The following is a 25852-nucleotide window of genomic DNA, read 5'->3' on the forward strand; positions in this document are numbered from 1 at the left end:
TGGTTTCAGGAACAGTACTTGTGAACATCTTGGATGTTGTACTTGCCTCAGAGTTGGTCTCAGGAGCAGTAGCTGTGATGGTGGTAACTGTTGCACTTGTGTTGATGGTGGTAATATTTGTGTTGGTCTCTGAGATAGTGGTGCTGGTGGTAGCTGTTGTACTGAATTTTGATTTACTCTCAGATGCAGTACTTGGGATGATGGTGATTGTTTTGGTTGCCTCTGAGGAGGACTCAGGAGTACTGGTGGTAACTTTGGGAGTGTCATCTGAGGTATTCTCAGGAGCAGTGATTGTTAAGAATATGGTTGTTTGGGTGTCTTTTGAAGTAGTCCCAGAAGAAGGTTTTGTGATGCTGCTGCTTGGTATTTCTTTGTCCTCTGAGATAGTTTCAGGAGCACTTGAACTAGTGGTGGTGGCTGTTGTAATGTCCTCTGAGGTGGTCTTAGTAACAGTGATTGTGATGGTGGTGGGTATGGTGAGGCACTCTGAGGTGGTCTCAGAAAAAGTGATGCTTTTGGTGGCTACTGTGGTGTCCACTGTGATGATGTCAGAAGAACAGGTTGTGATGCTGGTGGTAGCTGTTGCGATGTCATCCGTGGTGGCCTTAGAAGCACTTGTATTGATGCTGGTTGTTATTGTGGTGGCTTCTGAGTTGGTCTCCATAACTGTAGTCTAAGAAGAAGTGGTTGTGATAATGGTGGGTGATATGGTATCTTCTGAGGTAGATTCAGCAACTATGGTTGTGTTGGGTATTATGATAGGCTCTGAGATGGTCTCATGAACAGTAGTTGTGATATTTGAGACTATTATGGTAGCATCTGATGTGGTGTCAATTTTGCTGATGGTGTCTGGTGTTGTGGTTTCTTCTGATGTAATCTCCAGAACAGTATTTGTGATGATGGTGGCTGTTTTGTGGACATCTAATGTATTGTCAGGAGCACTTTTGGTGGCTTCTAAGGTGGCCTTAGGAACACTTGTCCTGATGCTGGTTGCAGCTGTTGTGGCCTCTGAGGCAGTCTCAGTAATTGTGGTTGTGATGGTTGTAGTTATTTTTGCATCTGAGGTAGAACCAGTAGCACTTATATTGATGGTAGTTTCTGTTGGGGTAGCATCTGAGGTGTTCTTGGGAGTGGTACTTTTGATGGTGGTGGGTATTGTGATTGCCTCTGAGGTGGTCTCAGGTGCAGAGTTAGTCATAGTTGTGGTGGCATCTGAGGTGGTCTTAAGAGCAGTTGTCACAGTCTCTTTAATTGTTGTATTACTTTGTGGGAACTGGATAATAATTTCAGGATTTTTTGCATTGGAACTCCTCACCAGACTCAGTATCAGCACTCCAATTGTTGTTGATATTACACAGGCCAAAAGGCAGGCTAAGAATAGTTTCAACAGTGTCCAGTGATTTTCTCTTCCCTGAAAAGAATGAAAATAAATTGGTTAACCTAGAGGGAAATCTATATTGAAGATCAACAGGGCCTTGTGATGTGCTGTCAAATGGATTTTCCTGGATGTGATCATGTCACTCCTCTGCTCAGTATACTCCTGTACTTCCTATTTCTTTAAGATATAAGTTATCTGACTTTCTGACCTTTTTACAGTGCTTCAACCTTTTTTTTTTTGCAATGTTTCAACCTATCTTTCAAACTTCAATGTACAGAATTCACCTTTCCTTATTCTGCAACCCAGTCAAGCTGGCCCTTCTTGTTTTCCTCACACACAAAACACCATCATCCATCAGACTTTTCACTGACTGTTTCAATATCTGAAATGCACTGCCTTTTCACTTCTCAATCCTAGAATCTGTCTCATCCTACGAGATGCAGTGCGAGCACCATCAGAGTTACAACATGCAACCTTTCCTGATGCTCTAAACTCCTCATTCCTTATTCTGACTGCCTTGTACTTAAACACTTGGAAACTGTTTAAGTTTATTCCTTCGTTTGTCTATGTTCTTCTTCCCTTGTTAGCACTTAACCCCCCTGAAAAGGTATTGTTTCATTCATTCTATTTGCATCTTCATCACCTAATGTAGTGCCTGGTACTTAACAGTTGTGTGGTGAATTGAACTGAATTGACTATCCACAGGCTACAAAGAGTTATGATGTATGACATATTGCTGAAGTGTCAAACACAGCTACAGGATGAATATGGGCAGCAAGACTCCTAAGTGACTAGAACCAGATTAAAATGTAAGTTTTAACTAGCTTGGCACAGTGAATAAAGTGCCAAAAATTGTCTCAGACACTTTCAAGCGGTGTGACCCTGGACAATTCACTTAATCTTTTTGCCTCAGTTTCCTCATCTGTAAAATGATCTTGAGAAGGAAATGGTAAACTACTCCAGAGTCTTTGTCAAGAAAACCCCAAATGAGATCATGAAGAGTTGGGCATAACTGAAAATGACTGAGCAATAACAATCTGATTTTAATGTGTTCAAGTAATAATCAAAAAGAAATCTATAAATGTGTGGTTTTCAAAGTCAATGATGTGACTCACAGAGATCTTTATGAATGATTTTGTATCTTCATTTCTATTTGAGGTTGACATCATTGCTATGGTGGATAGAGAGCTAATCTCCAGGAAGTGTTTATGTGTATGTGGGGGGGGGGCGGTTGGCTAGGGAAGAGGAAAGAAAATTTATTTATTTATTTCAGGCCAACTACATGACTACTAAGTGTACTGTGATAAACACTTAACAAACAGTATCTTTTTTGATCTTCACACAACCTGAGACTAAGATACTATTATTATCTCCATTTTTCATTTGAGAAAACTAAGGCAAACAGAAGTTAAATGACTTGCCCAGGGTCATGCAGCTGCTTAGTGCCTGAGATTGGATTTGAACTCAAGCTCCAAGCATGGAGCACAATCTCCTGAGTAACTCCACTGCCACTGATTTTTTCTTTTGGACAGGGCACTTCTAAGTTATTTGATGTCTCAAAGTATCAAGAAGTTAACTGAATTGTTGAGATTCTATTACCAGAATGCAAATTCTGTAGGATCCTACTAAGTTAGAAAAGCTTAAAGCCCAGGTCTGATGACTGAGGATAAGCATGATGAAGCTTAGCAGTTGATCACCAGAGTGATTAGTTTTCCTAGCAATTCAATAAGATGTCCGGCATACATTTCAAACTCAATATATCCAAAGCACTACTTTTTATCTTTCCCCCAAAACTCTCTTACTATCAAGGGTATCATCATACTCCTAGTCCATAAGTTAGCAATTTTAATATCATTGTATATTCTTCACTTTTATTCAATCCAGTTATTGAGTATGTTGCCATAGCTACCATCACACCAGCCTTCACATACATCCCTATCTTTATTCATTATATTGACTCCTCCTTAACATACTTCCTGCTGGTTGGTCTCCCTGACACCAGTCTCTTCCTATTCTAATCTCCCCTCTACTCAGGTACCGAAGTAATTGTCCAAAAATAAGATCTGACCATGTCATCTCCATTCCACTACTTTATCCAACAAACTTTAGTGTCTCCTTATTGTTCTCAAGATCAAATATGAAATCTTCTGTTTGGCTTTTAAAACTCTTCACAACTTGGTCTTTCTCCACCTTCTAGACTTTTTATACTTTATTCCCTGTCACATTCTCTACAACTCAATGAATACTTTGTTTTTGTACTTGAGTCATTTCAGTTGTGTCCATTCTTTCATAATATCATTTGGGATTTTTCTTGATAGAAATGCTAGAGTGTTTTTCCTTTTCCTTCTCCAACTTATGCTACAGATGAAGAAACTGAGGCAAACAAGATTTAGTGACTTGCCCAGGGTCACACCACTAATAAGGCTCTTGAGGCTGGATTTGAACTCAGGAAGGGGAGTCTTTCTGACTCCAAACCCAGTGCTCTATCCACTTCACCACCTAGCTGTGTCAACCTTTGATACTGACTTCGATGCTCTTCAAAGATGACACCCCATCTTCTCACTCCAAATATTTTCATTGACTGTTCCTCATACTGGAATGCTCTCTTTTCTCCTCCACCTCTGAATTTCCACAGTTTCCTTTCAAGTCTCAGCAATTTGGCAAGAGACCTTCCCTCAGCTTCCTCTTCCATCCACCCCCTTCCCTCTAAGATTACTTCCTATATTCACTATATATGTATATATATATATATATATGTATATATATGTAGTTTTTTCATCTTCATCTCTCCTTTAGAATATTTGTTCTTTGACAGTAGAGTCTATGGTTTTGCCTTATTTAACATGATTATGAAATCATAGAGGAATTTCTGTCTATGTTTGTGGAGTGTCAGTCTGAAGAACCAACACTGAAGAAATCACGGTTCCTAGAACTGTTGAGAAGTCAAAACCATTCTAGAAGAGATGGCCAAGACAACAAGAGATTCCGATCATGCTATGCAATGTCTAATTGAGTTGTTTAGTTTGGAGAAGAAAAGACTCAGAAGGAACATGCTATTGCTTTCATGTCTCTGAAAGGCTTTTATGTAGGAGAGAGATGAACATGTCATTCAGGCCATGATGACAGAGCTTGAAGGATCAGTTGTTGGAAGGTGCATAGAAAGAGATTGCTCATGCATTAAGAGGGCCTGAATGGCTATTTTGTCAAGGATGTTGTGGGAAGGATTCCTGCTCATATCAAGTCAAAGATCTCAAATTGAAAAGGACTTCAGAGGATAGCTGGTCAAACCACTTCCTTTTGTACAGACTGAAACTGAGAGCAAGGGAGTATGAGATTCTGTCCAAAGCCATACTGGTATTGAATGTCAGTACCAGGATAAGAACTCATGTCCTAAAGCTGTAAGTTTAGCATCATACTAAATGACCTCCAAAATTTCTTTTCATTCTATGCTTATGGAATCTTTCTCATCATCACAAGGTTAGTGAGATGATATAAGATACCCCTTTAGAACACAAATGTACTCTTAACTTAAACAACCCTTAGCACAGCATCTGTCACATAGTAGGCACTTAATAAATAGTTTACTGACTGATTGCAGCCTTCACTGCAACTGACCAGATAGAATCCTGTGAGTACTGAGGCTACTGGACAGAAATTTTGGTAGTTGGGACTTCTGGGGTCTAGAGATGTCCTAGAATAACAAGAAGTTTCATGTTCAATTACTGCTCCTGAGTTCATTCTGATATAAAAACCTTGGGCTAGTTGACAAAATAGAAGGGCAGCTAAGTAACAGAATGGATATAGCACTGGATCTAGATTCAGGAAAATCTAAGTCCAAGTTCAGCCTTCAGACACTGAACTAGATGTGTGACCCTGGGCAAGTCACCTAACCCTGTTTGCTAAAGTTTCCTCACCTGTTAAATGAACTGGAGAAGGAAACTGCAAACAACTCTAGTACCTTTGCCAAGAAAAATCCCAAAATGGGTCACAAAGAGTCAGATATGATAGAAGCAACAGTTGATAAAATATGGGGCAACACCTTGACTGGTTTCTCAGGTAATATATAGTGCCTAGGGGAATGAGCGGTAGAAAAATTATATCACCAATGCTAGAAACTTATATGAAATGTAGCAATTTATCATGTCTTGAATGTAGACTTTAGAAAAAGCAGAGAACATCCTACAGTAATGGATAGAGCTTGAGCCTTTGAATAAGGATGACCTGGTTTCAAATCTGGTCTTAAACACCTACTAGATGTGTGACCAGGAGCAAGTCATTGAATCCCTTTGTTCCTCAACAACTCTCTAAGACTGTAAGTTGGAGAGGATGTTTTGCACTACATTTCTAGAAGAAATTTCCTAGTTGTTTTGACTTTATCAATGAAATCATAATCCTGATTTGTTTTACAAATGATTTTATACTTTTCATCAAAGATGGAACAACATATGGCTTCTTTAGTAGAGTTCCTGCCTTCTCCATTGTAGTAGCTTTTTTCTATGATGAAGAAAACCATGGGAACTCAAGGAATCCATGGGGACATGGCTTTTCAGGCTATACTTAATGAAAACAGACTTTGGATAGTTTACAAATCATCTTGGAGATGGAGTCACTTGAGAGGTCATATTAATTGCTTAATTCCACAAAATTCAGCAACTCAAGAAACAATTAATCAATGTTGACTACAAGCCAATCCATGAACTAAGACTGGCAGTGCAGAGGAACAGTTTCTACCCTCAAGGACCTTGCATCTACTGGGAAGATAAAATAGAAAGTACATCCAAAATAATACAGAACAATTTTAAGAGAGAGACTGCAAACTTTTTGGAAGAAATAGTGCATGAGATGACCCCTTCAGTTGTGCTTTGAAGAAAGTTAAGGAACCTATGAGGGAGCAGTTATGAAGGGAATGCATTCCCATGAAGGTCAGAAACAGGATATATAATATCACAAATAGGGAGCAGTCAACAAACTGGTTTATGGCATTAGAGAGTAAATGAAAAGCATTGAGGCAGAACAGATGGAAAGGGACATTGTAGTCATATCACTGAGCATTTTAAACCTCTGAAGAGTTTTCCTTTTATCCTAAATACAAGGAAAGGAACCATGCGTGACAAACTTAGTCACAAGAGGAGCTACAAAAGTAGCAAAATTTTTGAACTGTTCGCCTTTTAGCTATCTTCTCTCAGTGATAGGCAAACTAGGTGGCAAGCTGTACTTCTCAAAAACTCAGGATTAGGAAAGGAGGACCAAAGGTAGGGTAGGCCTAGGAGTTCTGCTCAATCTAGGAAGGAGACTGGGTCATCCATTCTTATTTATTATTCACACACATTTTCACTTTTTGTGTCAGATGAAATAAATGTGGCCGTTAAATCATTTAATCAAGAATAATTGGACAGCTGTGGATAGATCCCATCCACTTGAGGAGCTAGTATCACTTAAGATTTTACCTGATGATAAAGCAGTTCTGTAGTTGAGGATGCTGACTGCCCAAGAACTCCCTTGGTACATAAAACTGATGGTCTGGGATCTGCATCTCCATGACCATGATGTAGTGAGTGAAACACACATGGGTGGCAGCAAGTTGCTTGGCCATTGGGATTCAAAAAGGTCTGCAAAGAGAAGAACAATAGTAAGCTCACATGGATCTAATAATTCTGTATATATTTATTATGGTACAGTGGATAGACTTGGAGTCAGGAAGACTTGAGTTCAAATTTTGACAGATTTATTAACTGCACGTGACCTATGAGCAGACTACACCACCCTTCTTCAGATATAGCTTCTTCATTTGTAAAATGAGAAAAATAACAATGGTAGTACTCATTTATAAGCTTGTTTTGATGATGAAAAGAGTGTGTGTGTGTGTGTGTGTATGTGTAGTCTTTAAGAACTTTAACATATAATAAAAATATATATCTTTTTTGTTCTTTCTGGGTTATTTTTTAATTTAATTTTTAATTTATGGAATAAGACAAGCATTTGATAAATTAATAAACATCTATTAAGATTACAATGATGATAATGCTGTGATGGGGACAAGCTTGACTCTAGACACTGAGATTTTGACAGTACAATTGATAAAAAGAAAAATCTACTTTTTTAGATTTAATAAGAAAATATCTTTGGATATTTTGGTTAATATGCTCTGAAGAATAATCTAAGAAGAATTTTAGAGTATGTCCAAGAAAGTGGAGTCCATGGCATAACAATGTCCCTGAGAACCTACCCACCATACTCAACAGGCTTAAAAATAGGCCCAGGAGAGAAAAGGGAAAGTGAACAGTGTACCTTTCATCATCACCAATACCCAAAATCATTTTCTGTCATAACTACTTCATGAGTTCTTCATCTAGATCCTGCTCTTGAAGACCTCTGATCCCTGTTTCATGAGCAACTGACCCATCACTCACCTTTGCCTGACACTCTGCCTATAGAAGAGCTAACAAGCCATTGGACTCTATCATTATCTGGATAGTGTAGTGCCTCCTATGAACTCTAACAATTCAACTCATACAGTTCTGAACAGTTGTATACTGGCCTCATTGACTGTGAGACTTTTTTTCTAAATATGGAGAAGGATTATGAATAATTAGGAAGACAGAAACAAAAGTAGAACACTCAGAAAATAGAGCTATGATAGAGTTTTCTATTTTTATCCAAGATACCAAAAATTGGGGTTATTTGCAGTATCATAAAATCTTAACTGGCAAGAATTTCAAAGATCATCTTGTCAGTTCATTATTTCAAAAAAGGCAAAGAAGTTGCCCAAGTAGTTAGAAATGTGTTCAGCACCAGGTCATTTCCTACTATTATTGACCAGATACATTTTAAACCAGGAGTGCAGCACTGGTTAAATAATTAGGAATCAATATAATTGACAATATCAATAAACCTTTAACAAACTATAGCACCCATTCCTATTAAAAATGCTAGAGAGCAGAGCAATAAATGGAGTTTACCTTAAAATGATAAAATTTATCTAAATCATCAGCAAGCATTATGGGAATAAGCTAGAAGTTTTCCCAATATGAACAGAGATAAAGCAAGGTTGCCCATTATTACCTCTATTATTTAATATTGGCTAGCAATTTAGCAATGAGAAGAAAAAGAAATTGAAGGAATTAGAATAGATATTGAGGAAATAAAACTATAATTCTTTACAGATGATAAGATGTTACACTTGGAAAAAAGTAGTTGAAATAATTTAACAACTTTAGCAAAGTTGCAGGATACAAAATAAGCCCACATAGATCATTAGCATTTCTATATATTACCAACAAAGCCCATCAACAAGAGGTAGAAAGAGAAATACATTCAAAATAACTATAGAAAGGGGCGGCTAGGTGGCATACTAGATAGAGCACTGGCCCTGGAGTCAGGAATACCTGAGTTCAAATCCAGCCTCAGACACTTAATAAATTACTTAGCTGTGTGGCCTTGGGCAAACCACTTAACCCCATTTGCTTTGCAAAAACCTAAAAAAATTAAAAATTAAAAAAATTAAAAAATAAAATAACTAAAGGAAATATAAAATTCTTGGGAGTCTACTTGCCAAAACAAACTCAAGAACTGTATGAACACAACGATAAATCACTTTTCATTACAAATAAAGTCAGTTCTAAACAACTGGAAAAATATTAATCTCTCACAGGTAGTCTGTCTCAACATGATAAAAATGATAGTTTTACCAAAGTAATCTATTTTTTCAGTGACATAAAAATCAATCAAAAATTATTTTATAGAGCCAGAAAAATTATAATGAAATTCATCTGAAAGAACAAGAAATCTCAAGAATATCAAGGTAAAAGAAATATCTACTTTTTTAGATTATAATAAGGAAATATCCTTGGATATTTGGTTTAATATGCTTTGGTGATATGAAAAAAAAAGTGAAAGTGATCTTGTTGTACCAGATCTCAAAATATAAAGTAACAACCACCAAAAAAATCCAATACTGGCTAAAATAATTACACAAAAAAATCAAAGTCATCAATAGTCTTATTTTTAAAAATGTTCTAAATCACCATTGATCAGAGAAATGCAAATTAAAACAACTCTGAGATACCACCTCACACCTACCAGATTGACTAATATGACAAAAAAAGGAAAATGTTGGATGCTGAAGGGGATATGGGAAAATTGAGACACTAGTGCACTGTTACTGAGGTGATCCAACCATTCCGGAGAACAGTTTCCAACTATGCCCAAAGGACTATAAAACTGTGCACATCCTTTGATACACCAATACTACTGCTAGGTCTATATCACAAAGACATCTGAAAAAAAAAGGAGAAAGGAACCTATTTATATAAAAAATTTGTATCAGCTCTTTTTGTGGTGGCTAAGAATTGGAAATCAAAGAGATGCCCATCAGTTGAGGAATAACTGTGGTATAATGATGTTTGCCTTTCATTTTTGAAGAAGACCTCAACATTAGGAAGGTGGCATGACAACTACATAAATTGGATTTGAGTGAGGGGTTACTGTGCTAAATCATCAGCCTCATTTTTTCCTCCAGAGCCATCTGAGTCCAGTGGCCAGATATGAATCAGAAAACAACTAGACGTGGCCCTGGATATGAGTCAATCAGGGTTAGTGACTTACATGAAAAAATCCTAGAAAAAACCTAGAAAGACTTACATGAATTGTATAGCGAAATGAACAAAACCAGGAATACTTGGAAGTCTACCTGCTATGATAAACTCAAGAACCATATGAACCCAACTATAAAACACTTTTCATAAAAATATACTCAGATCTAAACAATTGGAAAAATATTAATTGCTCATGGGTAGGCTGTGTAGATATAATAAAAATGACAGTTCTAACTGAAGTAATCTATTTCTTCACTGCCATAACAATCAAACTATCAGTTTGGTTACAGCAATATTATTTGATGAAGAATTGTAAATAACTTAGTTATTCTCAGCAATACAGTGATCCATGATAATTCCAAAGGACTAAGGATGAATCATACTATCTGCCACTAAAGAAAGAACTGGTATTGATTGAATAAAAACAGAAGCATTCAATTTTTCACGTTTTTCCTTTCATTTTTTTTCTTCCATTCAAGTCTCCTTGTACAAAATGGCTAATATGAAAATCTTTTATATAATTGCACATACATACCCTATATCTGATTGTTTACATCTCAGGGAGAGGACAGTGAAGGAGGTAGGGAGGAATAGAATTTAGAACTCAAAACTTTAAATAAAAATGTTTTGGCTATTTTTAATTGAAGAAAATAATAATATAGCACTGTGAAGATTTAGTACAGGTGCTCTTCCTGCTATTACTGAATAACACAGGGTCTTAATTCAACCAATCTTCTTAGTAAGCACCCTTGGCTAGCCTAAAGTGTTGACTTTTGCTAATCTCCGAGTCCCTTCAACTTACCTCAGGCTGATTAACTTGTAAAATCAGCAGCCCAGCTGTGAAAACTCCAATTCACTCACCAGATTGGTTTTCTAAGATCTTCATCCTCTATTGGACTCTGTCTCATCCTAAAGAAGTCAAATTATAGAGTTCCAGAGCTAGAAAGACACTGGAAATCACCTGCTGAGAAAACCTTATTGTACAATCTGTCTTACTTTCATATCAACTCTCTTAGCTCCATTTTGGAATGCAGCCTGTCCCTGAGAGTACTTTCTCTCTTGTCATCTTTTCTATGTGGCAGAAGTAGAATTTGTAGCTATTAATCAAAACTATAAGACTTACAGAATAAATATTTTTATTAAATTTCTCTCCAGACATTTCCATAGCCTTTTGATCTGATCATATGTGGCATGTACTCCATTAATGAATGAATCTTTATTTCTGTAATTGAGGACTATTTGATCAGACATTTTCAATTACTTAAAGACTAGGACAAAAATAATTAAAAATTAACTCTATTTAATGAGCAAGTTATTTAAAAAACTGCTTCCTTTTTGAACCTTTAAAATATATTAAGAACAAGCCAACCAAGATACATAGAAATCTCTGAGACTGACAAACCATTTAAATTCTCCACAGGCATGAATCTTTTCTAATTAGTAGCAAAAATAGTCATAGAAGGTTAATTTTCCTAGTTCCAGCTTCTTCTTTTTAGAGATGAATCCTAGAGAGTTTGAGTAACATGCTCATAATCTCAGAATTATTTGCTATCAGAACTGAGATTAGAACCCAGGCTTCCTATTATCCAGTTCAGTTATTTCCACCACACTATATACATTTAGTACAAATTGCATTAAATGTATATTTTTCCCCAATTACAATGTCAGCTTTTTTTAAACCAAAGGTTGAAAACTCAGGTATCAGACTTTGAATGGCATGGAATCATTGCAGGCAATACTCACTGGCTGGGTTTCAGGTTGTTCAATGTCCACAAGACGTTTCCTATATTTCTCTTCCATTCTGGAGCTACCAGTATCAAAAACTTGGGTCAAAGAAATTTGCCATTTTACTCAGTTCCTTTTATACCTTCTTGCAGGTTAGGAAATACTAGTTGTAATTATTGTTAACTATGATGCATCTATCCAGGGGTAGATCAAGTTGAATAATAATCTTTTTTCCATTGTGGGCTACACCTTCCGAATGGTACATTCTGAACAATTTATTTGATAGCTAAAATACAAAGCAATACAAAAATCTAATGGGAAAGGTGATTGGTCTTTTACAAGTCTGCCTAATGGTAAAATAGCAACAACAACAACAACAATCAATTGTAAAAACAAAACAACACCAGTTCTTTTACCTACCTGTACCATAGTCCATTAATAATCATTAAATATAAAAGAAGAATAGCAGGATGGAACTGTTTCTAATTAAGCCCGATAAGAAGATGAGATTCAGATAATTTTCATAATAATAATAAATATTTATATGGTACTTCAGTGTTTTCAAGAGATTTATATACAAAAGTGAACTTTGCAATAATCTATTAAGACAGGTGCTACTTCTAGTCCTTTCTTTCAGATTTGTAAACTGAGACTTGAGTGATTTACTCACGATCCTTGCTAGGAAGTATCTGAGAAGAGATTCAAATCCATGTCTTCCTGACTCCACATCTACTTTTTTATCTACTATGAGAATTCATATAAAAGATTCACTTTTTTTCTAACACTTCCTTCATGATAATTCTATGAGATAGATGTTAAACTCATCCACCTATTGCTTTGGATTAGAAGATCCTCAAGGATTGTAATCATATTTAGAGGAAGCCAGATATGTTATTTCAAGTACTATTTATGAATTATGAATCTGTAACATTTTTCATGTCATGTTAGTCTGAGTATGATCACAAATATCTATAAATATCAGACATAAAATATTTAAGTATGGTAAATATTTTAAAATATTAAATAGTAGATGGGTAGTGTTATGAATAGTATAGTGGTAAGGCCAAGTTCAAAAAGTTTGAACACTCATTCAGGTGGCCCTGAATAAACTCTCAGTCTCAGTTTCCTTATTTGCAAAATGGAGATAATAAAACCTCCCTGTAAGGGTTATTATGAGGGTTAAATTATGTAATATATATATATATATATATATATATATGGTATTTTACAAATCTTAAGTCACTCAATAAAGGTAAATTATTACTAATAGTATAATTAAGTAAAAATTTCTTTATAGTAACATAACTAGTGATGAATGTCTTAACTTGAATAACAACCCAGTTAAGGAAGTGTGGTAGTATTTCAATAATCCAATTCAACCAATTTTGAAGAATGGTCTATTTTGTGGAAAACAGAGGGTGATAGGGAAACAAAAATTAAATAACAACCTGCAGTTTAGGAGTTTACCTTCTAGAAGGAGAAAAAAGACATGGATAAGAGCAACACTAATTCAGTGAAGGATGTGATCAGTGAAGAATGGTACAAAAGGGAAGACTTCATGGAGGGAGTAGCAATGGAGCTCAAGCTTGAAAAGGACAAAAAAGAATAATAATCATTTAGCTTCAGCCACTATTCCAAGGAAATATCTGCAGCTGTTGAATATGAATATTTCCATTTACTAATGAAAACCCCTAAAACTCCTTATTTAAGCACTAGATGCATCCCAAATATCTCAGATTCTTTTAAAAATTTATTTCCAAAGCCACTTCCCATGACTCCTGCCACAATGTGCCACCAATATCTTTCTTCAATGTATCCTTCACCTAGAAAAATAGTTTTTTTAAAAATCTTTTTTTATAGAACTATTCAAGAACAACAAAGGACCTTAAAGACACCAGCTCCCTCATTTTACAGATTTAGAAACTGAGACTCAAAGGAAGTAATTTTCTCCTTGTATTTCACACAGTTGGTATCAGAACTAAAACATGTTTCAAGTAGAAGTTTATTCATTTATACAACATAATTAGATTGGTTGATTGGATAATAAAGTTTGTTGGAGTTTCAATACTTAAATTCTTTATCCATATAATTATAATGAACAAGAGTAACATTGAATATTTGGATTGGAAATTTTCATATATTATCAGATTCAGTTAATATTTTGATTAGTTTTGCTGAACTTTTTTTCTTCATTTTTATTTTTTGCAACAAAAGATGACTCTTTAATTAGAGGAAAAGGGTAGGATATAACTGAAAATGAATAAGATAAAAACCCATAATATATCAAAGACATTTTTAAGAAAAAGAAAATCACATGCACATATAGAATGAAGTAAGTATTTCCAGGAAAATAATAACCATAATGAGCAAAACCATATAAATGGAAACCACCACAACAAAAGAAACTGAGTATTATATAACCTTCCTTCTTTATACATGTGAGGTACTATTGGAATAGAACAATGAATTTAGCATTGCACATGACTAATATGTGTAATTCTGGTTTGATTTTAGGAAAAGGTTTTGTTTTTCCTCTTTTTAATCTTTGTCACAAGGAATGGTTCCTATGGTAGAGAATAGGGAGGGATATATTAAAAAATAAAGGTGATGTCAAACAAAAGTTATTTAAAAAGAATGATAATTTGTTTCAAGTTTTAGATGGAATGAAATGACATCTTAGAGAATATAAGGAATAGGAAGATATTTTAAGCCATGCAAAGTCCAGATCTACTTTAAGGTCTTGGATGGGAAGTCATCATTATCTCTAATTAGTAAGCATCCTAAAGCATAACAATACTTTATTTGCTTGTAGAAAGATACTGAGTTTGACATTAAGCCAGTGAAAACTTATTCAGAGCAATAAAAAGTGGGAAGAAGCTAGGTAAGAAATAACTGTGTTCTAGTACTAACTTTGCCCACATCTCTCAAATTGTAGTTCCAAAAAGTCCATGATTCATAGAGTCTCAAGAGTCCCCACCAATGGGTCACTCCATATACAGTTTGACTCTGCTGTTGTTTTGTCTGTCTATGTCTACTTGTTCTGCATTATTTATGAATTAAGCCTTATTCTTTCCTTCGTGATTCTACTTGAGTATGCTTTCTCCCTTCCAATTCTTTGAAAATCATAATTCTTTAATGCCCAACTTGTGTCCCAACCTGGAGTGCAAGTAGGAATTCTAACTCTTGGGGCAAACTAAATTGAACTAAAGGATATCTGTCTGTGTAGGGAGATGGGAGGAAGGTTCCATGAGGAGTGATGTCCTAAAGTATGGATATTTCAAGGCACAGTTAAGTAGATTGAAGACAGAGGTCATAAAATATAAGGAAGATGAGACAAGGGTTGGACTGGAGAAGATTCTGAGATTGAGTTCTGAATTCATTTGGGTGGACAAAGATTGTTCCGTAGTTTCATGAAGGAAATCAACAATGATCTGAGCAAACTAGAATAACTTTAATAGAAGAGAAATGATTGCTGAGTGGTGGTTTGTTAACTTTAAGTATCAGGGATGTGAGAGGAGACATTAGTCTTGGAGATGATGCCAAGTGATGTGTCTTCAGAAGACTAGGTTTCAGTGATTATCAGAGAGTTAAGGAAGTTTAGAAGAAGCTCGTTTGTATCCCATGAATATAGATTGAGAGGTGAAAAGGGCCTTGAAAATCATTTAATTCACATTTCTCCTTTTGCAGAAGAGAATATTGGAGTGAGACTCATTCAATGTTAGACCTATAACAGGACAGCTGAATGATACAACCCTGGAGCCATAACTCATCTCTAAATCCAGACATCTTTCTCCTACTCCACAACTGAGGTAAATTCTCAGAAAATATCATGGAGAAGCAAGACAAAAATAGGATGGTGTCTAGGGGAAGACTAAGGATTAGTTTACTATTCCTGAGATGGACTGAAACCAGCTGAGTTGACTGATCATAAGTTCCTCTGGTTAATGATTTTACCAGTTTGGAAATTTTGACTCACAATCACTAATCTCATTCCTCCAACAAGACAGATCATTTCTTATTTTAAAATTTTTATTTAAGAAGACAAGGTTAAATGATTTGCCCAAGGTCACACAGCTTCATAAGTATTATGTGTCTGAGGTTGGATTTGAACTCAGGTCCTCCTGACTCCAGGGCTGGTGCTTTATCCATTGTGCTACTTAGCTGCCCCCTAAGACAGACCTTTTCTTGCCCCTCCACCCATATCCACTCTAATTATCCTCTCTGCCTAGATTTCTCTCCTTCATCTTCTAATATCCCTATGTGATGAAAGAGAAAAACCTGACAGTTTTTCAGTAGATAATAATCAATAAATTGATAGAAGTTTCTTTCTATAATCAAAAACAACTAGAAGAGATAATGAATGCCTTTTTTGAAAGGGAATACCCCTGACAGGGAATGCCCTGATTAATGAACATTTAAATGAGGAGGTTCAGCTACCTCCACCAATCTGGAACAAGGAATCTATTTCTTTCCAGACCACTCTTGTTGGTCATTTCCTTCATGTGCTAGATCATCCTAATCTACAGTGGAGGGGTACAATCATTTTGGGATAGAAATTCATCTATATCAAATTCTGTTTATACCATAAATCACAGGCAGGAATATCTGGTCCATTGGCCATATAAGACCCATGTAATCATTTGGTCTGGCACTTCCATGGCAACTTCAGGTGGGACTTAAAATTCTATCTGGCCACTGGACCTAGATGGCTCTAGAGGAGAAAGTGACACTGGTGACTTAGTACAACACCCCTCATTCAAATTCAATCCTTGTGCTTGTCATAGTATCACCTCCCTGATGACAGGGTCTTCTTCAAGAATGAAAGACAAACATCATCTCTGAGCTAAACTTCTGATTTCCTATCGTTATGTTGCCCTTCTTTAAGAGCCTGACTCCTATGATCCCTATAGGAGTATAGGGTGAGTTGTCTGAGGGCCAGGACAGATAGTCCCCTTTCCTGGTATGGCTGCATCTAATGGTAGGACTGTCCTCTGTAATTTCACTTGCTCTCTTTTCCCTTATGGTTGCCTTTGATAAAAGGATTCCTTGTTAGGGCTTTACTCAGTTTTTTCATTTGTAAAATGAGGGAGATAAATTAGCTGATCTTCTAATTGTAACATTCCATCATTCTACAGAGTGCTGATATAAAATGGCATCATGCAAATAACAGAGCACTAAAGCCCATTTCATTCAAGTTAAGATCCACAGAAGTTGAATCCAAACTACAGCTTTGCCATGAACTTTATGCAGAACTGGATGATGATGATCATGATCATGATCATGATGTTTGTCCTTCATTTTCAAAGAAGACCATGACATCAGGGAGGTGATGTAATAGCATGTAGTCAATTGGATTTTAGTGAAGGTGTGATGTGCTAAGTCATCAGCCTCACTTTCTCCTCCAGAGACATCTGGATGCAGAGATATATATATATACATACATACATACATACATATATATATATATATATATGTATATATATATATATATATATATATAGATATAAATGAGAACAATGGGAGATAGCTGTGAATGGGTGACAATCAGGGTAAATGATTTGCTCAGGATTAAATAACTAGTAAATGTCTGAGGTTGGATTTGAACTTGGGTCCTTCTGACTAAGGGCTGGTACTCTACCCACTGTTCCATGAAAAACTGATAATTCTCCAGTGTCACTTCCACCAACCCCTTAAAGATCCTTAAAGGATCTCATTACTACTTCCTCTATTGTCAACAGTTTCCTAGCAGGTCTCTTTCCTTATTTTTTCTCTTCATACTACCAACTCCCAGTCATCCTTCAAACCATATTCAGTATAATTTTTCTTATGCCCAAATCTGGTTCTTATTTCTTTGCTCAAAAAATTAAAAAATACCAATAGCATCCTTTTGACTTCTGAGTAATTTTCAAACTCTTGCTTGGTGTTCAAATTTCTTCACAAAGTGGGAAGAGATATGTGTATGAGGGGGAGGAGGAGATATTTTACCTTTCCAGGCTTATTTCATATTACTGCCCTCCATATACTTTATGTTTCAGCTAAACTTGGTTACCCTTGTATCCATTTCCCAAACTGAGCATGTAATACATTCTCCTGTCTCCATCTCTTTGCTCCTAAGCTTGAAATACCCTCCTTCCTTCACTTTGCTCAACAACTCTTTAAAGTTTATCTCTCCATAAAGCCTTTTCTTTTTCCTTTTTTCTTTTCTTTTTTTTTCTTTTTAGGTTTTTGCAAGACAGTGGTGTTAAATGGCTTGCCCAAGGCCACACAGCTAGATTATTATTAAGTGTCTGAGGCTAGATTTGAACTCAGGTACTCCTGGCTCCAGGGCCTGGTGCTCTATCCACTGTGCCACCTAGCCACCCCCATAAAGCCTTTTCTGATCCTTCCAGTTCATGATATTCTTCCCCTTCAGTCCTTAAGTTAACTTTTGTGTTTTGTTTTGTTTTGTCATATTATAATGATCTGACATATTATGTCTTAGCTATGTTCTCTTATTCTCCTACACAGTAAGCTGCACAAAGTCATAGACCATGTTCTATTTAGAATTGTTATCTCCTGGTGCCTAGCACAGTGTCTTGTAAAGTAGGTGATTAATAAATGTTTTGTGTGGTGATGTAGGATTCTGGATCTGCTTAATATGTTGTCTGACATGGATTCAATGACCTCTCAGTTTCTGGTACTCCCACACGATCCACCATGATTTACTGACTACAGACATTATTGGGGGCTGATAAATTACCACAGTTTTACGTTCCTTATTAAAAAAAGGATGAGTAACTGTTAAGGACAGATTAGTACCCAGTCCTGGACTTCTACCTGGTTTACTTAGCCATCAGAAATGAACATCCAATAAATAGTGTAGAGCTTTGGACAGAAAGTGGACAAGGGACTAACAAAATTTTGAATCACAAACAATCAGAGATTTTTCCTATTCCAAGGCTTCTTTAAAAATTAAACTCCAAGAATGAGAAGGTATCCATTAATAAGCTTTAACTCCCCAAAAGGGTTAGACAATGGTAAGCATCAGTAAGATGAGGAAAGGTAAAAACACTGAATCAATGACAATAATTGTGACAAATCAAAGCTAAGTCACATACCACCCAATTTCTAAACTATCATATATTTAAATCACCAACCACTTGTTTAAAACTCTGAAAAGGTCTATGTGCTTCAGGAAGAACTCCTGAAGCAGCCTGAGAGGACCCAAATACATAATTCCTGGAAAATTAGTCATGATCTGGACAACAATGCAAAATTAGTGTAGTTAAGGGTCAAAGTACAAAACAAAGTCCATGAATGTTTCTACACCATATGAAAGACAGGCTCATATGGCTACCTTCTCTACCTGCTATAGTCAGTCAACCAATAAGCATTTATTAAGCACCTCAACACTGCAAAATGCTGAGGATACAACAAAAGACAAAAACCAATCCTCATTCTCAAGAGACTCACAATCTAATGGGGAGACAGCATGAAGTAATAGGGAGTTAACTGGTTTATTGGGTATGAGTGTGACATGGTCATACTGGTACTTTATGAAAGTTATGTTGGTTTCTGAATGGAGAAGAGACCTATGGTTTCAAGATCAACCAGAAGGTTATTGCAATAGTACAGGTACGAGGTGATGAGAAACTATATACCAAGAGGACAAAATTAGAGAAAAAATGGGGTGTACTTGAGAAATATTACAAAGATGAAATGAAGAAGTCTTGGCAACTGATTCGGTTATGAGGCTGAGAGATAGTGAGGAATCAAGGATGACACCTAGGTTTTGAGCCTGGGACCTAGGAGGTAGATGGTACCTTAGACAACAATAGAGAAATTTGGAAAGTGGGGATGTTTAAGGAAAAAGGTAATGAATTTAGTTTTGGATATAATGGATCTAAGATGACTGCTAGACATTCAATTTGAGATGACTGAAAGGTCATTGGAGATGCTAGACTGGAGATCAGTAGATAGCTTTGGGCTGGATAAGTAGATTTGTAAAGCACCAGCATAGAAATGATAATTAAATCCATGGGACCTGATGAGATTACTAAGTGAAGTAGTATAAAGGAAGAAGACAAGTTCCAGAACAGAGCCCTGTAAGACATACATGACCTGGATAAAGATCCGTCAAAGGAGACAGAAGAGTGGATGGATAAATAGGAGATCTTGGAGAGAGTGGTGTTATGAAAACATAGACAGAAGAGAATATCAAGGAGAAAAGGGGTGATTAATGTTGCCAAAGGCTGCAGAGAAGTCAACAAGAATGAAGACTGAGAAAAGCTCATTAAATTTGGCAATGAGGAGCTCATCATTAACTTTGGAGAGAGTAGTTTCAGTTGAAAGGTGAGATCAGAAGCCAGACTATAGAGTTAAGAGAGTGTGAGTACCTATGTAGATGACCTTCTTGAGGAGTTTAATCAAAAAATTCAGAAGAAATCTAGGTCAATTGTATGAATGAAAGAATCAAGTGAGGCCTTTTTTAAAAAAATGGAGGAAATATGATCATGTTTATAAACAGTGGGGAGGTAGAGACTAGATATATAAGGAGATATTGAAGATGTAAGAAAAAGCGGAAGACAGAAGGAGCAATTTGCTGGACAAGACAAGATGAATAATATTGTTTATGTAGTTGGCTTGGCAAGGAGAAGGGCCATTTCTTCATGTGAGACAGGAATAATAAGGACAAAGGCAGACTTCCATTTTAATAAAAATAGATATAATATCATACAATGAAGCTAATTCTACATTCTATATTTACTAGTATCACTTTGAGGATATGGATACAGCAAATTCTGTTTGAACCAAAAATCCTGTGTGACTGATACACTCCCTTTTTTCTCTTGCTGAGCAGTCAAACTGAGGTTGTAGGATTTTAGAGTTAGTAGAGAGCTTAAAGTTAACCTAAAATAAGCTCTTCATTTTAGATTCACCCAAAGAAATTTTCCTTAAGTCACAGAGACAGCAAATATTAGTTCTTTGTGACCTCCAGCAAATTCCTTAATCCCTTTGGACCTCCATTTCCTCACATGCTAAATAAGGGCAAGGGATAGACTAATGATGACTGAGTCCCTTCTAGCTCTGAATCCTATGATTCTATGAACTTGAGATCACCTTGAAAATGATTATACCAGCCAAGATATAATTTTGAAATAATTGTAGACATGGAGTGTGTGAGGGAATATGATGAGAAGACAGCTTCCTGTCCAAGACATAATTGATTTGATTTAAAATATTTTTTAATTAAACAAGAATGTGGTTAATACAATCTACAATATGCAATGCATCAGGTGTTTAGGTTACAATAATTCTGTCCTCAGGGGGCTTTCACGTTACTGAAGAAATTAAAAGTTGTTGCTATTGCTGATGCTGCTGAGGCTGCCCCTCAACAGGAAAGTATAAATGTTTTGGCTGCTCCTATTACTGTTACTGTTGCTACTACTGTTGCTGCTGCTGTTATGGTGTTCAATTATTTCATCTGTGTCTGACTCTTCATGCAATTTCCTTGGCAAAGATACTAGAGTGGTGGTCATTTCTTCTTCCAGCTCATTTTACAGATAAGGAAACTGAAGCAAATAGGGTTAAGTGACTTGCCTAGGGTCACACATCTAGGAAGTGTCTGAGACCACATTTGAACTCATGAAAAGTAGTCTTCCTGACTTCAGACTTGTCACTTTATCCACTGTACTACCTAGCTGTTCATGTAACATCTAAAAATAAAACATGTAATTACAAGTTTACAAGTAATAAGTAAATGCAACAAAAGTTAAAACAAAATAATTTGAAGAAGAGAACATTGGAAAGTTCAGTCAAGTTCAAACATCTACTTGAACTACAGCATTCTGTAGACTTCGCAAGGATTCTACTAGGCCATGAATGGAGATACCATTCATGTGCTACTTTGTGCCACTCCCCTCAATGTTGTTTTTCCTTCCTGCTGGGATTCTTCTCTTCCTTACTGGCTTCTGTGCTACAGTTCCTTACAGCAGCTCCCTGTGACACTTCCAGCTTAAAAGATCTTCTCCAGAATCATCCTACAGACCATATTCAGAGTCCTTATCCAGTGAAAGTAATCATTGACTGCCCTCATTGCCAACCATGCCTCCACTCAACTGAGCAAGCTCTTCAAGAACTAAAACCATTTTTATTTCAATTTCATTTTTCTCTTAAAAGTCTTTTACAACTGGCAACAGAACACTGACTTTCCTGAGCGGAGAACTTCCACCCTAACCTGAAAACCCTTGGGAGCTCTTAGGGGTTGATGGTTTTCCAGAGAGACATCCTTAGAGGCATTTCTGGCTCATGCCTCCTAACTCATCCCAGGCATTCATTGAGGTTTATCTCCTGGCCATTTAATTTCATATTAATTTTTTAATATCAAAGAATCTTGGATTTAGAGCTAAAAGGGATCCTTTGGTATTATCTAATACAACTTCCTCATGTTAGAAATAAGAAAATTGTGACCTGGAGAGGTTTAAAAACAAAAAGGACCTATACAGGATCACATTCCCAAGAAGTAAAACTGAGATTTGAACTCTGGCCCACTGGTTCCAAATTCTTACCTACTCCTACTCCTTCTCACTTAGATAAAATCATTCACAAAGTAATCCAAACTTTTCCCAGTTTACTGCTAAGTAATAACTGGAGCTTTGTTTCTTTCTCTTCTCTTCTCTCACTTTCCTCATTCTCCCTGTCCCTACCTCCTTCTTTCTCTTCCTTCCCTGTCTCCCTTCCCCCCTCTTTTTTCTCTTTATACTATCTTCTAGTTCTCTTCCTCTCTTTTATCTTTCCCTCCTCTCTCTTTTTCCCTTTCCTTTCTCTCTCTCTCTTTCTCCCCTTCTCCTTTTCCCTTCCTCCCTATCTCTTCTTTCCTTACCTTTCTCTCTTTTTCTCTCTATTCTTTCTCTCCTCTTTTACTGTCTCTCTATCTCCCTCTTTCACTGTCTCTTTCTCTCTACCTCTTTCTCCATTCCCCCACCTCAAAGGATATATATATATATATATATATGCGTGCGTGTGTGTGTATGTATATGTATTGCTAATATAGATATTTTGCATATAAATGTGTATATATGTATATAAAGTTATGTCCTAGTCTGAATATTAATACACAAAGAAGTTTTCAATAAGGAGTACAATTTAAAACATTCTGAATTTCCATCAGAGCCCTACTGTGATGCTTCATTGTGGTATAACATGACAGAAACCTTGGATCCATCAAAGACTTTTGCCTGAAGTATGAGTAAACTGAAAATCTTCAAACATCATCCTGGAGATAAACTTTATGTGTGTTGTTCAACGACCAGCCCCAAATCCTCTCGTTGAATATGAAATCGTGAATTGTACAGATATACCAAAAACCTTTTATCTCAGTTTTAGAAGAGGTGAAATCTTGAATCTGTTTCAGTGGATTCACAACAATAAAAATTAAAATTATTGAAATATTAACCTCTGGGACATCATTAATACAGAATTTTGTAAGAAAAATCCAGTTTAATAAGAATAGCATATGTGGTATCCAAATACAACAGAAGAAATAGATAAAAGCATTGTAGTATTCATTTCAGACATCACCATAATACTGGAAATCAGAAACCCTTTCTTTTGAACAGCAGCAATGATATTGTGTTGTTTAAAAATATAATTTACAACTAAAATTATTTTCTCCAACTATCCAAAAGAACAAATATATATATATATATATATATATATATATATATATATACACATATATATATGTGTATATATATATATATATATTTGAATTCATCAATTTGGACATTTTCTCCCTCCATGAATGGAGATTATTAGTCATTCATATTTGGTGATGTTTTGCAATGCAATGCTTCTCTATTTCCTATCATAAATTTGCAATGGGGGTGTGGAAAGTTATTCCTCAAATTCTCCACACATTACCAGTGGAATAAAGAACTATCTACTGGTTGTCCTTCACTCTTAGCATGCCTTTCATTTTAGTGGTGGTCACCCTCATAGTCGCAGTTGAAGCTGTGGTGGTGTTAGTATCTCTAATAGTCCCAAGTATAGCTTAGTAAACAGTTATATTCTACAATACAGCTTTGATGACAACGATGGTTACTATAGTCTTACCATTACTATGGAGATCAAAATACTTGTGCTTTTATGGCCAGGTGTTGATTTGGTGGTCTCTATTGTGGTCTTTGGTAAAGTCCAGGTGATGGTTGTGGCTGTAAAGGTAAAGCTTTTGTAGTGGTAACTATAATGGCTCATGTTCCAGGGTGGTGGTTGGGATGGTGGTAGTGAGAGTGGTGGTATTTCTTTGACTCTTAGGTACAATTGTTATGTGTCTCTAATGGTCCCAGGTACAGGTTAGAGACAGAGGCCTAGAATTCATGTCAGAAAGACATATGCTCATATCGGCATCAGACACACCTGGAAGTCTCGGCAAATCACTTAACCTCATTGAGTCTCAGTTTCTTCATCTAAAATAAGAAAGTTGTACCTTTCAATTTTAAGTCAATGATTTTACAGTGTCAGTTACTACAATTGCTTCTATTACTGTAATGGTCCCAACTGTAGCTATGCAAGCACCCATGAGTAGTCTCAGGTGTGACTGTAGGGATAATTGTAATTATATTGCAATCATTCTTATTCTTGCAATGGTCTTAAGAGTATTGTTGTGGTGCTCTTGATTGTGGCCTTAGGCAGTTGTGCTTATTGATTTAGTGGTCTAGGATGTAACTATAGTGGTATTTGCAGTGTGCTCAGGTAAAGATGATAATTACTGTTTGCCTCAATAGTAACTGAGGAGTTATAGTTAATAGTCGCTATAGTGTTCTCAGATAGAGTTGTAGGTCAATAGTTATAATGATCTCAGATGTAGCTATGTGGGGGAGGGAAGAGTATTAATGAAGAAATCTCAATAGCAATTGTAGTAGTAAGAACTCTCAAAAAAAGAGTAGCTATAGTGTTTTGTGGTTTCAATGATAATTGTGTAGCTTAGATCATGTTACTGGTGGTCTCAGGAATAGTTATAGGGGTGACTAGCACTTTTCACCATAGCTGTGATAGTAATTGTATACTCCATAATAGGTATGCTTGAGCTTGTGAAACTCTAAGGACTAGTAGGGGTGACTGTAGTGCTTTCAGTCAGAGCTAATGTGGATGGAATTGTAGCTCTGGTTGTGCTGATATTGGTCTCAGAACTAGTGATAGAGGTGGCTGTGGTGCTTTCCATTGGAGCTGAAGAAGTTGCTGTGAACTGAGTTGTAAGTGTGGTTATGCCAGTAGTGGTCTCAGGACTAGTGGCAGAAAGGGATGTGGTGCTTTCAGTTGGAGCTGAAGAAGTTTCTGTGGATTGAGTTGTAACTGTTGTTGTGCCAGTAGTGGTCTCAACACTAGTGGAAGAAGTGGCTGTGGTGCTTTCAGTTGAAGCTATAGAAGCTGTTGAGGACTCGGTTATAGCTGTGGTTGTGCCAGTAGTAGTCTCAGGACTAGTGGCAGAAGTTGCTGTGGTGCTTTCAGTTGCAGCTGAGGAAGCTGTTGAGGACTCAGTTGGAGCTGTGGTTGTACCAGTAGTGGTCTCAGGACTAGTGGCAGAAAGGGCTGTGGTGCTTTCAGTTGGAGCTGAAGAAGTTGCTGTGGATTGAGCTGTAACTGTTGTTGTGCCAGTAGTGGTCTCAGGACTAGTGGCAGAGGTGGCTGTGGTACTTTCTGTTGGAGCTGAAGAAGTTGCTGTGGACTGAGTTGGAGCTGTGGTTGTGCCAGTAGTGGTTTCAACACTAGTGGCAGAGGTGGCTGCAGTGCTTTCAGTTGGAGCTGAAGAAGTTGCTGTGGATTGAGCTGTAGTTGTTGTTGTGCCAGTAGTGGTCTCAACACTAGTGGCAGAAGTGGCTGTGGTGCTTTCAGTTGTAGCTGATGAAGCTGTTGAGGACTCAGTTGGAGCTGTGGTTGTGCCAGTAGTTGTCTCAGGAATATTGGCAGAGGTGGCTGTGGTGCTTTCAGTTGTAACTGTGGAAGTTGTTGAGGACTCAGTTGGAGCTATGGTCGTTCCAGTTGTAATCTGAGGAGCAGTGACAGAGGTGGCTGTGGTGCTTTCAGTTGGAGCTATAGAAGCTGTCGAGGACTCAGTTATAGCTGTGGTTGTGCCAGTAGTGGTCTCAGGATTAGTGGCAGAAAGGGATGTGGTGCC

At 36.7% G+C, this 25852-nt stretch overlaps 1 protein-coding gene across 1 annotated transcript in view; it reads right to left on the reverse strand.

Moving 5' to 3' along the window:
• Positions 1-673: 673 nt before the first annotated feature.
• Positions 674-25852, reverse strand: part of MUC22 (mucin 22) — a 34413-nt gene continuing 9234 nt past the window's right edge. The window contains exons 4-6 of the mRNA XM_074202005.1: positions 24784-25776; positions 11716-11795; positions 674-1411 (exon numbers count right to left, since the gene is read on the reverse strand). Of these exons, the coding sequence (XP_074058106.1) occupies positions 674-1411; positions 11716-11795; positions 24784-25776 (1811 nt within the window). The remainder of the gene's footprint in view (positions 1412-11715; positions 11796-24783; positions 25777-25852) is intronic.

The sequence above is a fragment of the Macrotis lagotis genome, chromosome X (assembly GCF_037893015.1).
Source record: "Macrotis lagotis isolate mMagLag1 chromosome X, bilby.v1.9.chrom.fasta, whole genome shotgun sequence".
Lineage (NCBI taxonomy): Eukaryota > Metazoa > Chordata > Mammalia > Peramelemorphia > Peramelidae > Macrotis > Macrotis lagotis.